General features: G+C 41.3%; 1 protein-coding gene across 1 annotated transcript in view; it reads right to left on the bottom strand.

Annotated features, from left to right (window-relative positions):
• MERTK (c-mer proto-oncogene tyrosine kinase) overlaps positions 1-16126 on the bottom strand; it is a 226471-nt gene that overhangs the window by 84629 nt on the left and 125716 nt on the right. Inside the window, exons 8-12 of the mRNA XM_006898936.1 lie at positions 7967-8120; positions 6650-6803; positions 4841-4926; positions 2363-2458; positions 505-585 (exon numbers count right to left, since the gene is read on the bottom strand). Coding sequence (XP_006898998.1) covers positions 505-585; positions 2363-2458; positions 4841-4926; positions 6650-6803; positions 7967-8120 — 571 coding nt within the window. The remainder of the gene's footprint in view (positions 1-504; positions 586-2362; positions 2459-4840; positions 4927-6649; positions 6804-7966; positions 8121-16126) is intronic.

Here is a 16126-nt window from a genome sequence, read left to right as displayed (position 1 = left end):
AACAACAACAACAATCATAAGAATTCTTCTGTGAGGTCTATGTAGCTGGTGCAACAGATTTTGGGCCCAGTACAGCAGCAATATTGGTGCTAGAATTCATAGAAATAGGAGAAAGAGTGGGGACATGTTTGACCTCATGGGAACAGGCTTTGTGTTGGGGATGCTCTTTTTGGGCATAGTTCTCCTTGTGGAGTTAGAAGACGTCAGATATGGCTGTCCCCATTCTGCCCTAGCTCTTTTTACATGAAGGACAGACAGAGAGACAGATAGATATAGTAAAAGTAATCAAGGGTTATTGTCTTGAGTCTAAAGAATATATATCAGAGGAATGAAGGGTTCATAATAGTAACACTGCCTCTGTGACCAGGCTGTTTTCAACAATCTTCTGACCCACTAGCAATTGAGATGACACCGTATGGATGCTAACTCCAGACTTATGAAACGCTTGAAAATGAAGCAGCCATTCACTCCCAGAAAAAAAGGATTTAATCACTGATAACTCACACTTCATGGTCTTCACTGCTACTTTCTGAGGGGCTCCATCTTGCTGTTCCAGATTTCCTTCCATGACAGACCCAAACTCTCCTGTGAAGTAAAACATCTGTATTGACCTTGTGCAGAATCCCCCCTGATTACAGAAATGCCAAGAGGCCAGAGCTGCTGGCTTCTTGTGGTCAGGAAGCAATCAACCCACACCCAGACAACGAGCTCCACAGGTACCTCAACAGATGCCAAGGACATGTGCCATGCCCTGCTTAACATCAGCTTAGCTGGTTCAGCTTTAACACGTTGCTGCACACTTTTAAATTGACAACCGTGCTTAGAAACACATTTTTTTTTGCCGTCATTTGTGGCAACGTGTTAACTTGGTTTATTACATTATTGAACATGACAACTAATAGATAAATTAATAAAACAATATGGAAACAATTATAGATGTTTATAAAGCATGCACTCTTAATACCATTATCATGCAAGATCAATTTTATAAATTAAACACGTATTTTTCACCTTTGGTCCTATTTCTCAGGAAGGTGGAAAGGAAAGAAATGTTAACAATTAGAAAAGTTAGGCTTAATGTGTAAATGCATCTTATGCTTTTCAGGGAATAAAGAAATTCATATTTTTCAAAGGTCCTTTTTAATATGTCAATCATGTTGTTGTTGTTGACTGTCGTCAAGTTGATCACAACTCCATGAACAAAAGACCTAATGCCTTTCTATAACTATTGTCGTTTCTCCAAGTTCAAAGAGTTTCCAGAGGCAGTGATTTACGAAATGGATGCCACTCCTCCTTCCAAACCTGTTTTACAACTGGGAACTCCACCAAACAGTGTCTACATTGGGAAACCATCATAGTATTTGATACCCCAATGGCACAAGGTTCAGCATCACAGCAAACTCAGTTTACTTCATACAGCACACTGACAAAGAGTGATGTACAAAGTAGAATAATGTTCTCCAGATATAACAACACTAGTCTCACTTAGCAGTGGTTAAGTGTTGTCAAGTTGAATATAATTCACAGTGACCCTGGCACAAAATACCTGAACTCTGTTCTATAATTTACATTCTTTCTGTACGTTTATAGAGTATATAGTTTCCAAAGGCATCTGGGTTAGAAAGTGGATACCACTCCTGCTTCCCATCCTGAATCAATCTGGAAGCTCCTCCAAACATTGTACATGATGGGTAACCATTATGGTATTTGACATGACTATGGGATAGTGTTCAGCATCACACAACTCCCAAGTTATTCAGTACAGCAACCAAACAATTGCTATATGCTGTATCGCTTAAAGAATATTCATTCTAAAATTAATTAATTTAATTAACAAATCCTACAGGATTTTAAAGCAACACTCTTTAGCAGACCTCCACCCTTAGTCAAAAGTTCACCTGATACCCGCTTTTGGGAGGGGGGGAATCAGTAACAAACATCAAACACAGCCCAGAAACTTCCCTTACGTGACCACCATCAAGACGTGATGGCCATCAAGACGCTAGAAGCCAACTCCTAGTCAATCATGAGGCTCAAAAATTTATTACCAATTTTATCCAATTTCAAATTATAAAATAATTTTTATATTATAATTCAGTCATAAAAAATATGATAATTTATTTAATAAATAAAGACACATGTGGGGTCACCATGTGTCAGAAGGGGCTTGATGACAACTAGCAAAAACAATAACAAGTTAATATTCCAAGAAATGTAAAAGAAAATGGTATTAGTTTACTTGTATATCATATACATATATATCAAAAGTATTGTCATTATGAAATTATCTTTTTCTATTAAATAAAGAAAAATTGAAATTAAATACAGACATGTTTTCAAAGAATTCCTCTCAATTGCTGACCTTCACCGAGAACTTTTCCAAGAATTAAAAGGTTTCTGTCAATCACAACATCTTCCAGCTTATTCTGCAGCTCCTCACTGACGCCCAGACTACGCACTGTAAAGGCAGTAACAGCACATTGGTAAGGACTGAATGTGAGTTTTCTTTAACTTGTAATACTAAAAAAATAAATAGCAAAACTTGATTTTTTCATTTTATAACTATTATTTCTCCATCAAAATGCCTATAATAATATACCACATTTAAGTCTACTATGACTGAAATTAATTTTCCAGGGTAAGTTTTAATTTTGAAGATCATTAAGTTCAGGACCACTAAGCAGGAACAGCAGCCAGCAGTCAGACCCCTAGAGGGAGATACCCCTTTGACATCAGGAGAAATGAAGAGGGGTTAGGAGGCCCTTTTTGTAAAGAATTTACTCTGAAGTACACTACAGTGTACTAAAGAACCATGAGGACATGAGCACAGTCCATTCAGGCCAGGGAAAGGAGCACGTAAACAACAGGAAACGTTTGGAAAGTAGGTACTGTTTGATACAGGGCATTTTCAAAGTGTCATTGAGTTGATTCTGACTCAAAGAGAGGTCATGGATGCAGAAAAGAACTGCTCCAAAGGCTGTTAACTTTCAGAAGGGACTTTCTTCTAAGGTGCCTGTGAATGGGTTCGAACAGTCAACTGCTTGGCTAGTAGCTGAGTTCTTAACCCTCTGTATCACCCAGACACACCTACATATGTATACAAAATGTTATGGTGGTCATGGCCATGGTCTTTTCAATCACTTGCTATGCATCTGAGAACTGGACAATAGATAAGGATGATAGTAAAAGAATTGATGCCTTTGAGCTGTGGTGTTGGAGAAGAGCACTGAATATCCATGGACTGCCCAGAGAACAAACAGGTATGTCTTGCAGAGGGTGCAGCTGGAGCGCTGCTTGGAGGGAAAGATGACAAAGCCTCATCTCCCATACTTAGGGTATGTTGTTAGGAAAGGCTATTCCTTGGAGGGAAACATCAAGCTCAGCAAGGTGCAGGGTTGGCAGAAAAGAGAAAGACCCTCAATGAAATGGACAGATACAGGAACTGAAGCAATGAGCTCATGTATGTCAGAGACGATGAGGATGCCACAATATAGGACAGTTTGTATCTGTTGTTAACAGGGTCACTCAGAGTTGTACTTGATTCAGGAGCATCTAACAATAACAACAACATGGCAGTAATAAAAAAAAATATTCATTTCAAGTCAGACAACTGGAGATCTTTCAGAATAAGGTGCTTATGTGAAACAATAACAATAAATATTGTCAATAAAAGGAATGAACTGGGAGAAAGAGACCAGTAATTATTTGGTAAATTATTCTACTTGGACCACAGCTAAGACATGAGCAAGCCTTTGGAAAAAAATGTGGTTGAGGAGAACCATTTGCATCATGTAGGGAACACAGGTAATTAGAACAGATACATAAGCTCTTAAAAAAGTAATTTTTTTTAAAAAAATTAATTTCAGTGAGTCCAGAGATTTAATCTTTAGAGGGTCCATCAGTTTTATCCTCTCCAGATTGTGCATTTCTGACTGTATTTGGCAGTCTCTTTATATCATAGGATAAGCCTTTTAAGCTTGGTCCCAGTTTGTATCTTATGAACTTTCTGGTTTGGGACTTTATTCCCAGGTCTCTGACCCACCTTGAGTTGATTTTTGTGTATGGTGTGAGATGTAGATCCTGTTTCAGCTTTCTGCAGGTTTGGCCAGCATCATTTGTGGAAGAGGTTGTCATTTACCCATTTATTTGGTTTTAGTTCCTTTTTGAATATCAGTTGATCATAGATAATTGGACCCATTTTGGGGTTCTCAGTTCTGTTCCATTGGTCTGTGTGCCTGTCATGGTACCGGTACCATGCTATTTTGGTTATTACAACTGTGTAGTAGGTTTTGAGATCAAGGAGTGTTATGCCTCCCACTTCAATTTTGTTTTTCAGAAGTGCTTTACTTATTTGGGGTCTATTTGCTCTCAAAACCTTTTTCCAACAGCGGGGAAAGAAAGCCTATCAACTGGGAAAAACATGTGGCAATAACATACTATTGGACCATCAGAAGAAAAAGACTGATAACCCAATTACAAAATGAGAAAAATTAATTAAATTTCATTAAAATTAATTCCTCTTTCACAGAGTAAGTCAGGTGGCAAACAGATACATGAAGAAATGCTCAAAATAGCTGGTAATAAGAAAGATGCCAATCAAAACCACAATGAGATACCATCTCATGCCAGAAGCTGATTCTTTGAAAACTTTCCCCTCTGCTTACCTCTTTGCTAGTCTCCTGAGAAGGTTTCTTTTCCCCTCTTTGTCTCAGGGATGCGCAATTGTGTATAGTTCCAGGTTTTTAGGAAGTCAGCAAGCAGGGACACCCATGGTGCCTACCAATCTACTTGCTGTTTGTTATTGCATCTTTGCCCTCAGATACTTTGATGCTTTACTTACAAGTGAGCTGGATGGCTCTCCGACAGAAGGATTTCTTCGCTACAAAATTTACAACCAATTCAGAATTGTCCTCTGCAAATGCATTCCTGGGAGAATGAAAACAAACACATTGCACATCATAAAATCAGGAATAGAGGCAAGGGATGATGCCACAAGGAGGCTGCCATGAGTAAGACATTGCTTTCAAAGAACCTCTTCTACAATAAAGGCATTTCCTATAGCTTAGCAGTAAGGATCTGTGCTGCTAACCCAAAAATAGGCAGTTCAAATCCACTAGCTACCCCTCGGGAGAAAGATGAGAAATCTCTTCCCATATAATTAATAGCCTCTGAAAATCTGATAGAGCGTCAGTTACAGGTAGGTACAATGACACAATAACACTGGAAGAAATGTTTCTTTCCTTAGATTTGTTTTCACTTCCTCAGCAGTACCAATACACTATGTAGCCAGGAAATAACTGAAGTACATGTAGTCATTATTTTAGACTAGTTAGTGGCAAAAACTTTGAACTTCTTGTTGTCAAGTCAGAATAGATTCACAGTTGACCATCCACCAGGTTTTCAGCGGCTGTAAACAACATGCCTCCAGAAACTCTATGAACTTTGATAAATGTTGATAGTTTTAGAGGGATGTCAGACCTTTTTTCATAGGGTCATTATGAGTCATGCTTGACTCAAAGGCAGTCAACAACAACAAACCACACTGGAAGAGATTACCACAACGCAGCTAGTGGAGGTGAACTGCCCTGTTTGGGATGAGATGGAAGCACAACCTCCCCCAGATGAGGCTGCCTGTGTCCACCATGTACCCGAGGCTGCACAGTAGTGCTTGGCACCTAGCAGGCCCTCCATACACAGTAATGAGCCACTACAGAAAGTCCTTTAAAGGGTCTTCCTTTTATAATGAGTTCACATGTCACACCCAACTTTTAAACAAATGGCTCACATTTCTGGGACATAGTCTGTTCAGGAGTTAGATCAGATTTTGTCCAGCCCTTATTAGAATTTACATATAACAGAATTATGTGGGTTTTGTTGCTGTTATTAGGTGCTAGAACTTATAACAACCCTGTAAACAACAGATCTGAACCCTGCCACACCCATACCACCTCACCATCTCTGATATGCTCAAGCCCACTGTGGTTACAGTCCCTGTACCAATTCCTCTCATGGAGGGACTTCTTCTCTTCCACTGACCCTCTATGGTTCCCAATCTGATGTATTTTTTCCCCACAAGGACTGGCCACCAGCCCCCTCATCCCTGACAACATGTCCAAGGTATTCAAGACCATGTTTCACTTGAGTTTTTAGTGCTAATAGAATTATATACACAGTTTTATTCATGCATAACAATTTCATGGACAGAGCTTTAAATACTGAGGATAAAAGAACTCCCGCATTGGGAAAAGCACTCTTAACAACGAGCCATTGTGAACAGTGAAGGCTTACTGATCACTTCTCAGTAAAAGACGTTTGAGCTCTGGCTTTCTCCCGGTTGATCTTTGCAGAGCTCTACCTAATGGAAGAAAATGCTTGACTCCAGAGCTTGCACAAATAGGGCAATAGGTTGGAGGCAAGATGAGGGACTGGGCCAAAAGGAGAAGCACTGTCACACGGTGTAATAACCTCATCAATGCTGTTGTTAGGTGCCACTGAGTCAACTACAACTCACAGCAAACTCATGAACAATGAATCTGAACCCTGACTTATTCTGTGCCATCTTCATCATCTCTGATATACTCGAACTCATTGTTAAAATCACTGTGTCAATCAGTATTACCGAATAAAGAATTTTAACAGAGAAACTTACCCAAATCTTGTTTCCTGGGCTCTTTTTCTGATGGTGTAAGAGATGTATACTATCAATCCAATAGAAAAAAATACACAAATGCAGATCAGGACGATGAGTACAGGATCGGTGTTGCCAGGCGCCGGGGTTGATGAGGGCGCAAAATCTACCCAAGCTAGTAAAATACAAGAAACAATTCAAAACATCGCTGGTAAAATGCATAACATTGATTTGCAGTGGGGAAAGGAAGACTGCTTGTCTTCCTCTCAATGTCTAAATTCTCCTGGTAGAGCATCTGTGGGTACAGAAACCATGCTATGGTCCCCACTTAACACTGCCATTCGGCACCAGAAAGAGGAGATGTGGGTATCACTGGGAACTCAATTATCTCTGTTCCTGGGAACAAAGGCCATAATTGGCAGGAACTTATAAATGTGAAACACTGACAATATGTCTATGCATGGATGTAATAACAAGTCAAAATCAAACTACAGTCAGTAGACTGTTCTGACTCACAATGGCTGGCCCAGGAGGACTGAGCAGAACTGTCTCATGGGGTTTCTAATGTATAAACCATGATGGGAGCAGACTTCCTCACCTTTTCCCCACTGAGTGGCTTATGGGTTCAAACTGCTAATGTTTTAGTTAGCAACCAACTGCTTTAGGCAGAGCACAAGAGTTCCTGGATTTGATGACAGGTGTTTAAAAAGAAACAATCTAGGTAGCCTTGAATCAGACGAAAGTGACTCAAATAGTCTAAGGAAATGAGTAGAGCCACTTGCCACCTGGGCCACCACCAGCTCCCCACAGGGCTACGCTTCAACAAAAAAGCCAGTGAGCACAGCAAGGGATTCAGCTCAGTGAGCACAAAGCAGGCTGGGCACAGCTTCCGTAGGAAGCACTCATGCTATTTACACACCACATCACAAGGCATGTCCTCCAAGGCTTGCATGGATAGCAGTACAGCAGGCAGCACTACATATATCCCAAAGGGGATGTCTCTAACAAAAAACAAAAAGTGCCAGTTACAGAGAACAAATGTCATCCTCACATCTGTAGAAATACTCAGCCAATTACACTTCACTTACTGAATTCAGTAAGTGCAGGCCAAGCTGGTATACTGTAAGGACTAATCTTGCTAGTGAGTTATCACAGCAGTGGTCGTGGGAGGAGGCCTCTCTTATAGCAGCTTCATGAAGTATGCTATCTTAATTCTCTTTATCATTGCAAAAATCCCTTGGCCTTCTTTTTTGTTCTCTAACAGCCATCACTGCACAGATGATTCTTGGAAAATCTTGGCACCATCTCAACTGGACTGGCTGTGGTCCCAGCTCTCACCATGCACAGGGATGAGTACTTTCACAGGGTCACTGAAAGGTCCAACTCCCCCAGTGGTGACGGCTGCGATCTTCACTGTGCATGTAGCATTGTAGACTTGAACTGGAATCTGAGTATGGCTACTGTTCTGGCCAACTTCTTCAGAGAGTTCCTTCTGCAGAACAGGGGACAGGCAAGAGAGGAAGTGCTGAAGTGCCCTGACAGGCTGCGGGCTCACCCACACCCCTAAGGCTAGCAGCCAGGTCTCCACAACATCCGCTCCTCACGTGGACCAGGCCAGAGGGGGCCGAGGACATGCCAGCAGCAACCTTAATCACTGAGGCCACAGCATACCTGAGTTGTGAAGAACAGCACTTGGAGTAAACAGTAAAGCAGCATCTGGAATAGAGGGGCTACAGAGGTAGCAGGCACCCTGCTCTCAGAACTACCTTGACACTAACCTCTGTCAAATTTCCCCTGCACGAGGAGGTTCCCATTCTTCAAATGATGAGAATCTTTATTACTACACACATCTAAGAAGACCTGGGCACTGTCTTCTCTTATGGTTGGACAAATGCACAATGTGCTAAATTTCCAAAACTCTAGCTTAATTTGATTTTGTTTTATAGCTACTGTCATGAAACAATCATCCATTAATAAGAAAGAAAAATGCTTGGAAAAAAGAATTAGAACTAAGTGTTCATGCAACACTTTAATGTTCTCCCCCCTCCCAAATCTTGACTATAGCAATGTTCTCTGGTTTAAGATGTGAGCTGTGATGCCACCCATGTTTACTGCTGTGTTGTCCACAATAGCACAGAGATAGAAGAAACCCAAGTGCCCATCAATAAATGAATGGATAGAGAAGTGGTGGTATATCCACATAATGGAATACTATACATCACTGAAAAACAAGGAACTCATAAAATATTATACAAAATGGGTCACCCTGGAAGACATTATGCTAAGTGAAATATCTCAGTCATAAAATGACAAATACTGTATAAAAAATATTGACATTGGGGATTGGGGGAACTAAGAAAAGAGAGGGTAAATAATGAACACTGCATTGGAAGAAATGAGGGAAAGAATTGTTTAAAAGGAATATATGATTAGGCATTATTTGCAGGACAAAAGTCCAGAATAAGAGTTGCATAGTAAAGTGGACTTGGGGGTGGGGGAGGAAATTGTGCAACAATGAAGGAATTTTTAAAAGAGAAAAGAGAACAGGGTGGGGGTGCAGGAAGGGAGGGAAAAGTGCAACAATGAATGAACGGAAATCCAAATTTTCTTTAAACTTTTGTTGAAATCACAATAATAATTTATTTTTTAAAAAAAAGGACGTGAAAAAAAGAGACGTGAGTTTGGGTTTGGGGCTAGGGGTGCAGTTTAGAGGTTGAACTCCTAATCTAAAGGTGGTATCTCTCTGGTGGTTCAAATCCACCAGCTGCTTCCTGGGCGAAAGATGAGCAGTCTTCTCTGGCATGATTTACAGCCTTGGAAAGTCAGTGGAGGGTCAGCTGTGAGTTGGTTTTGAGAAAGAAAATAAGGTGGGCCCGCAGCATGCCCTTACATCCCAGCACTTCCTCTATTCTCTGCCTTCTGTGCCACAGAAAGAGTTCTCTGAAGAAGCTGGCAAGAACAGCAGTGAAGCTTTTTCAGTTTTCATAAATAAAAAATGTAGGACTGTGGCGGCCTACAAGAAGCCTTAATAAGATGTCTCTAACTCTTAAACTGTGAGAGTCTGATTTGATAGAACACACGCCGGCACAAATTGCATCAATCTTCAGTAAACTGGAAGGGTACAGCCTGGAACCAGCTCAGTCCTCAAGGAAAAGGATGCCTTGTCATTCCTGACCGAGGGGATGTCTGGGCCAATCATCTAGGAACTGTTTCTAAATCTACACCAATGATGACCACCCAGACCCAGAAACTCCTAAAAAAGAAAAAAGTAAAATATATAACCTTAAAACATTTCCATTTTCCCATTCCAAAGGACTTAGAATCTGAGTCAACTGAAAGTTGAATAAGTCTCTCTTGAAAGAAGTGCAACCAGGGTGCTCCTTAGAGGCAAGGATAGTGAAACTCATCTCACAGGGTTTGAGCACGTTGTCAAGAGGGGCCTATTATAGAAAATGACATGAGGCTGGGAAATATGAAGAGTGTGAGAGAGGAAACCATCAACAAGATGGACTGACACAGAGATTGTGAGGAAAACAGGGCAGACTTTAGATCTGTTGTTCAAAGGGTCACTCTGAATCATAGTGGACTTGATGGCATCAAACAACAATATTAATCAGAATAAAAATCACATGGTAATTGGCTTAGGTTTAGTCTTGGGTTGTTTGGGTTTTTTCCCCTTTACCATTCTCTGTTTAACATCTTATTTAGAGGAAGAAATTAACCAAGCATAGTCATATCCACACTGGACTTGAGCCCTGCAATGAGTTAAGCCCATAATAATGTGTCTATCTCACAGTGTATGTACCCAGTAGCTCCTCAAAGTACAGCAGGCCTCAGGCATGACAGAGATCCTTGGCCTGCTTGTCTGTCTGTCTTGATAAAGACTCAGATACAAGGCATCATTGATGAAAAAAATTATCTCAGAATAAGAGGTACTGTACGACTGAGAAAAATAAAATGCCTAGGAGGATAGAGATCCTAACAACAACAGAATTCACCTTTAGGTGACAAACACAAAAGAAGTTAGTAACACCTATTCACTAGGGACTACAGACCCTCTGGTGGCAAAGTCTATAGACTGCAGATCTCTACCAATTCAGATCCATCAGCAGCTCAAGGAAGAAAGAAAAGTAATTTCCTCCTATTGGGGCCTACAGCCTCCAAAACCCCAATAGAGGCTCAGGGTGAGAGTGAAATGACTTGATGGCAGTAAGTTCAAATTTTCTGAGGTCAGTCAGGAATCCATGAAAGGCCCACAGCATTCAGCTGTTAGCTGGAAGGCTTTGGGAGAAAGGCCTGGTTTTCCCAGTATGGTTCCCAAAAGCCACCACCTAGAAAACCCTCGGAAGCTAGATCTTCAAGGCTGTCATGACTCAATAGCAACTAATATCAAAGGGCCTAGGAAACCCAAGGAATTTACTTTTTATTTCCACCCTCTGAAGACACATTAACAGCCTGCATCATCCAGATGACACAACCTTTCTGGGTGAAAGTGAGGAGGACTTGAAACACTTGCTGCAGATGATCAAAAACTGCAGCCTTTAACTAACTAACTAATGAACTAACAAACTAACTAAACCTGCAGCCTTCAATATAAATTTCATCTCAACATCAAGAAAACAAAAATCTTCACCATGGGGCCAAAAGGCAACACCATGATAGATGGAGAAAGTATAGAAATTGTCAATGATTTCAACTTGCTTGGATCCGTAACAACCCCCGTGGTATAGCAGCCAGGAGAGCTGCAGATGCATGTTGTTGTTTATGTGCCATTGAGTTACCTGTGACTCAGGATAGAGCAGGGTTTAGACCTATTGTGGTAATCTCTCTGTCTCCGACAAACCTGCCCCAAATCCCCAGTCACTGAATCAATCCACCTCATAGAGGGTCTTCCTCTCCTGCGTTCTCCCTCCACCCCACCAAGCATGATGTCCTTTTCCAAGGACTGGTCCCTCCTTGCAACATGTCCAAAGTATGTCAGATGAAGGTTCAGAATCCTTGCCTCCAAGGAGCAGCCTGGTTTAACCCTCTCTAGGTTGAACCTGTTTTCTTAGCAGTCCATGGTATATTCAACACTTCTCCAACACCACAGCTCAAAGGCATCAATTCTCCTTCTATTCTCCCTAGTCATTGTCCAGCTTTCTGATGCATAGCAAGTGATTGCAAAGACCATGGCCTGTATCAAACACACCTTAGTTTCCAGAGTGACATCACTGCTCTTCAGTACTTTGGAGAGGTCCCTAAAAGCAGACTTTCCCATCGCAATACGTTTTTTAATTTCCTGGCTGCTGGTGTCAAGAGTGTTGACCGTGGAGCCAAGCAGACTAAAGTTGTTAACAATCTCAGTCTCTTCACCATCCATTCTGATACTGCCAATTGGCCCAGTGGTGAGAATCTTTATCTTCTTGATATTGAGCCTCAATCCATATTGAAGGCTACAGTCCTTGACCCTCTGCAGCAAATGCTTCAGGTCTTCCTCAGTTTCAGCAAGCATAACACAGATTCTTGATGAATCTTCCTCTAATCATGATGCCACACTTCTCCTCATAGAGCCCAACCTCCTGGATAATCTGTTCTGCATGCAGGTTGAAAAGGTATGGGGCTAGGACACATCCCTGGTGTACACCCTATCCAATTTTGAACCATGCAGTGTTTTCTTGCTTTATTCTGACGACTGCCTCCTGGTCCAAGTATAGGTTTCGCATTAGCACGATCAAGTGTTCTGGGATTCCCATTCTTCTCAAAGTCAGCCACAGTTTGTTGTGATCCACACAGTCATATTACAGTATAGCTTTTCATAATATTCTGACATTATAGATTTTATTTCCCCTGGTTCTGTTGTGATGTCACCTTTATCATTAATTAATCGAGTTATTAGAGACTTCTGCTTTTTTGCTTTTTTTCTTAAGTTTGCCAATGGTTTGTCAATTTTACTCACCCTTTCAAAAAAAAAACCCACAAAAAACAACAGCTTCTGGTTTTCTTGATGGTTTAATTGTTTTTCTGTTTTCTCTCTCTTTGATTTCAGCACTTGTCTTTATAATTGATGAAGCTGTTGAGTTAGATCATTAATTTTGCTTCTTTATTCATTTTTTTATGTGCTTGCCTATTGTTACGAACTGGCCCCCGAGGACTGCTTGAGCTGCATCCGAGAAGTTTTGGTAGGAATGGGTGAGAAATCTCAGTTTACACTCATCAAATATGTCTCATTCAAAGAGATAGACTCTCCAGCTGGCAGGGTGGAGTTGGGCCCATGGTGTCAACACCAACAGAACAAGCCCAGACCCCGTGTTCAAAAAGTATAAATACAATACATACAATAAAAGTATAAAGCAATACATAGCCCCATCCTCAAAGGGAACAAGTTGCAGTTATTTTTTGCTCTGATTTAGAAGACAAGAGATAGCAATAAAAATGAAAGAAAAGAAGTCAGGATCTTCAGCAAGATAAAGTGAATGCCCATATAGTAACCATCAGATGTTTCTTAGTTTGAAAGTGACGTGAAAGGTGAGAGATAAAAAGGTAAGCTGCCACTAGGACAGCACAGGTGAGTGGATGGATGGGGAGGAAAAGGAACAGGCAAGCTGCAATGGGGCTTGATGACACAGAGTGATTATAAAGTGATGATCGATAGTTAATAATTACATAAAACTCAACTTATATGAATGATTGTATAAAGTTCAATGTACACAGATTATTGCACAAAAATGAAATTTTTAAAAAAGAAAACTATACGCAAATCAACCAAAGACGGTTTTCAAGAAAGTTCTCAAACTACATACACACTGGTGCCCCTACACACATGCATGCATGCCTGCACACATGTACATATACAACCACCCTGATTTATCAGTAGGAAATCTATGTCACAAGTCTCCAACTCCTTAAAGAAGGTGCAGGTCTGGTAACAGTTCTCTAAAAAGGGAAATGAACAGACAATTTTGAGACATGAAGTTGTGTCTAAGCCTTGCCCTCTGGGTAGCCAGTATGGAGGGTGCAAAGGGTATCTCGTGTCCCTCTTTGGCATGCATTTCATGTTCCTCCCAGGGGCATCCTTTTTTTCTCTCTTCTTACTGGTGTCTAGTTGTGGATCATGAGCTGGAAGTTTGGCTGCATCAAGGAATTTTCTCCAAATTGAGCCACCAATTCTTTTGTTGCCACAAGACCATCATGATGCACAAGTGCAGTGTGAGTGCGGTGCGAATGGGCTACTTGCTGGGATAAGCCAGCATCTCGATGGTATGAATGACTGGAAAGGTCACAGTTCTAACTGGCAGTATTGTTCTCCCTACACAAAGGACCTTTCTGGACAAAGGGCAGCGAGAAGGCAGCATAATTGAGAACATAATTGAGAATGGCACTGACGCACTGGGTTTTCTGGCTGCAGTGGTTCCTGGGCTTCCCCCTCCATCCTATTCTCCAGCACCCCTCTGTTCAAGGGTCCAGTTCCACCCAGGACATGAGCAGTGGAAATGATGACTTATAACTCTTCAAACAAACTGCTTTGTTTTTAGACTCCTTTAGTTACTGCTGAGAGTTACTATCTTCTGAAAACCAGAGAAGAGATAAAATCCCTAATGAAATGAAATATAATTACTGAATCTTCACATATTAATAACTACAGACCACAAATAAGAACCTGCCTCTAATAGATGCTCTTGATTCGGCCACCTGAGCAAATGTGGACACACAGTTCATCCACAGGCACGAGTAAAAATCAGATGGCTCTCTGGGCTTGACTGAAGTGATGCCTGTCATTTCCACTGGAAAGGCACTTGCTGGTTCCTGGTGAGCAACCACTATTTCACTTGTGAACCTCCTTGGCCACTTGCATGTGAACAGTCATTAATGCCAGTGTCTCCTCAGAATGAAAAAAGAGCTTGTTAGTGTGAGGTTACGAGGCAGGGGACACAAGGGGACGTTATTCTCATGTTCCAGGTGGGAGAGCTGAGTTCAGTTCCTGCCACTGCACCTCATGTACACTCACCACTCATCTGTCACTGGAGGCTTGTACACTGCTGTGATGCTGAGCACGTTTCAGCAGAGCTTCCAGATGATCCAGGAAGGAAAGGCCAGACATCAACTTCCACAACACAACCAGTGAAAATGCTATGCATCATAATGATTATGGAAATGGAGATTGATCATGGGAATAGCACAAGACTGGGCTAGAGTTCATGCCACTGTGCATGGGTTGTCAGGAACCAGGGTCTACACAAAAACAGCTAACAACAACAGCACACTCCCAGCTCCAAGCACACACTTCAAAAAACATTTGATGGCATTCTGAGGTTCCATCTAACATACTTTGGACACGTTGTGAGGAGAGACCGGTCCTTAGAGAGGGGCATCATACTTGGGAGGGTGGAGGGACGGCGCAGGAGAGGAAGGCCCTCTATGAGGTGGATTGATTCAGTGACTGGGATAATTGGGATGGGAGTGTCGGAGACAGTCCAATTGGCACAGGACAGAGCGGAGTTTAGGGCTGTTGTACATAGGGTCACTATGAGTCGCAAGCGACTCGACGGCACATAACAACAACAACAACAACAATGCAAGTGTAGCTGAAAACTGCAGCAACAGTCTCCCCCTTCTAGTATTAGCACCTTGATCTTCTTCAAGAGACTCCCCTTCCTCCACCACAGTCTAGCTTTTCTGCTGGCAGTTCTTTTCAGGTACAGAGGGGTGCTGAGCTGGGAGTGGAGTACACGTAACTGGCAGAGAAAGAAAGACCATGCTCAGATGATATACGCACACCTGGATCTAGCTGGCCCCAAACCCAGACCAACCACGAGATCTCGATTACATAAGCCACTACTTGTATTTCTTTTATTTGGTCTTTGTCATTTTTGTGGGCAAGTATAGCTTGATGTACTTGTGATAATAAAACCAAATGCTACTGGTTTGGATGGAGGTACATCAGATCTACCAGAAAGGACCTAAACACAACTTGTAAATATAACTGATTTTTCTAAATATATCAGACTTCATTTACTCCAAACAAGTTTGCTTCAGGGAAATGAGACTCTGTGAAAACAGAAACCAAAAATAAGTAATTTAAAAAAAAAAACACCATACACCTTTTATTCTGGTTTGCTTACAAATTCTGTATGCATTGTTTTTTTTTCACACCAGATCTTTCCCATTTCGTTAAGCCAATCATCGATCTATCAAACTGTGTGACTGTATGATTCATCCTCGCCCCTGTGCTCCTCCCCTACGCCCCCCCTCATATCCTCATACACATTTTACTAGCTATCTATTTCTACAATAATGGTTTTATACAGTATTTGTCCTTATGGGATTGAGTTAGTTCACTTAGCATAATGCTCTCCAGTCCCTCCCAAGTTAGGTGATAATTTACCGAATCATTGCTCCTGCGTGCTATAAAGTATTCTATCATGACAGAAAACTTTCTTTTTCCCCCTTTTTTTTTATTAATTTCAATGAACATCTACAAAGATTTTGGATTTCCATTCATTCATTGTTGCACTTTCC

Source organism: Elephantulus edwardii, unplaced genomic scaffold, assembly GCF_000299155.1.
Source record: "Elephantulus edwardii isolate Elephantulus edwardi_28Jun2011 unplaced genomic scaffold, EleEdw1.0 scaffold00241, whole genome shotgun sequence".
NCBI lineage: Eukaryota > Metazoa > Chordata > Mammalia > Macroscelidea > Macroscelididae > Elephantulus > Elephantulus edwardii.
This window is presented reverse-complemented; position numbering and strand designations above follow the sequence as displayed.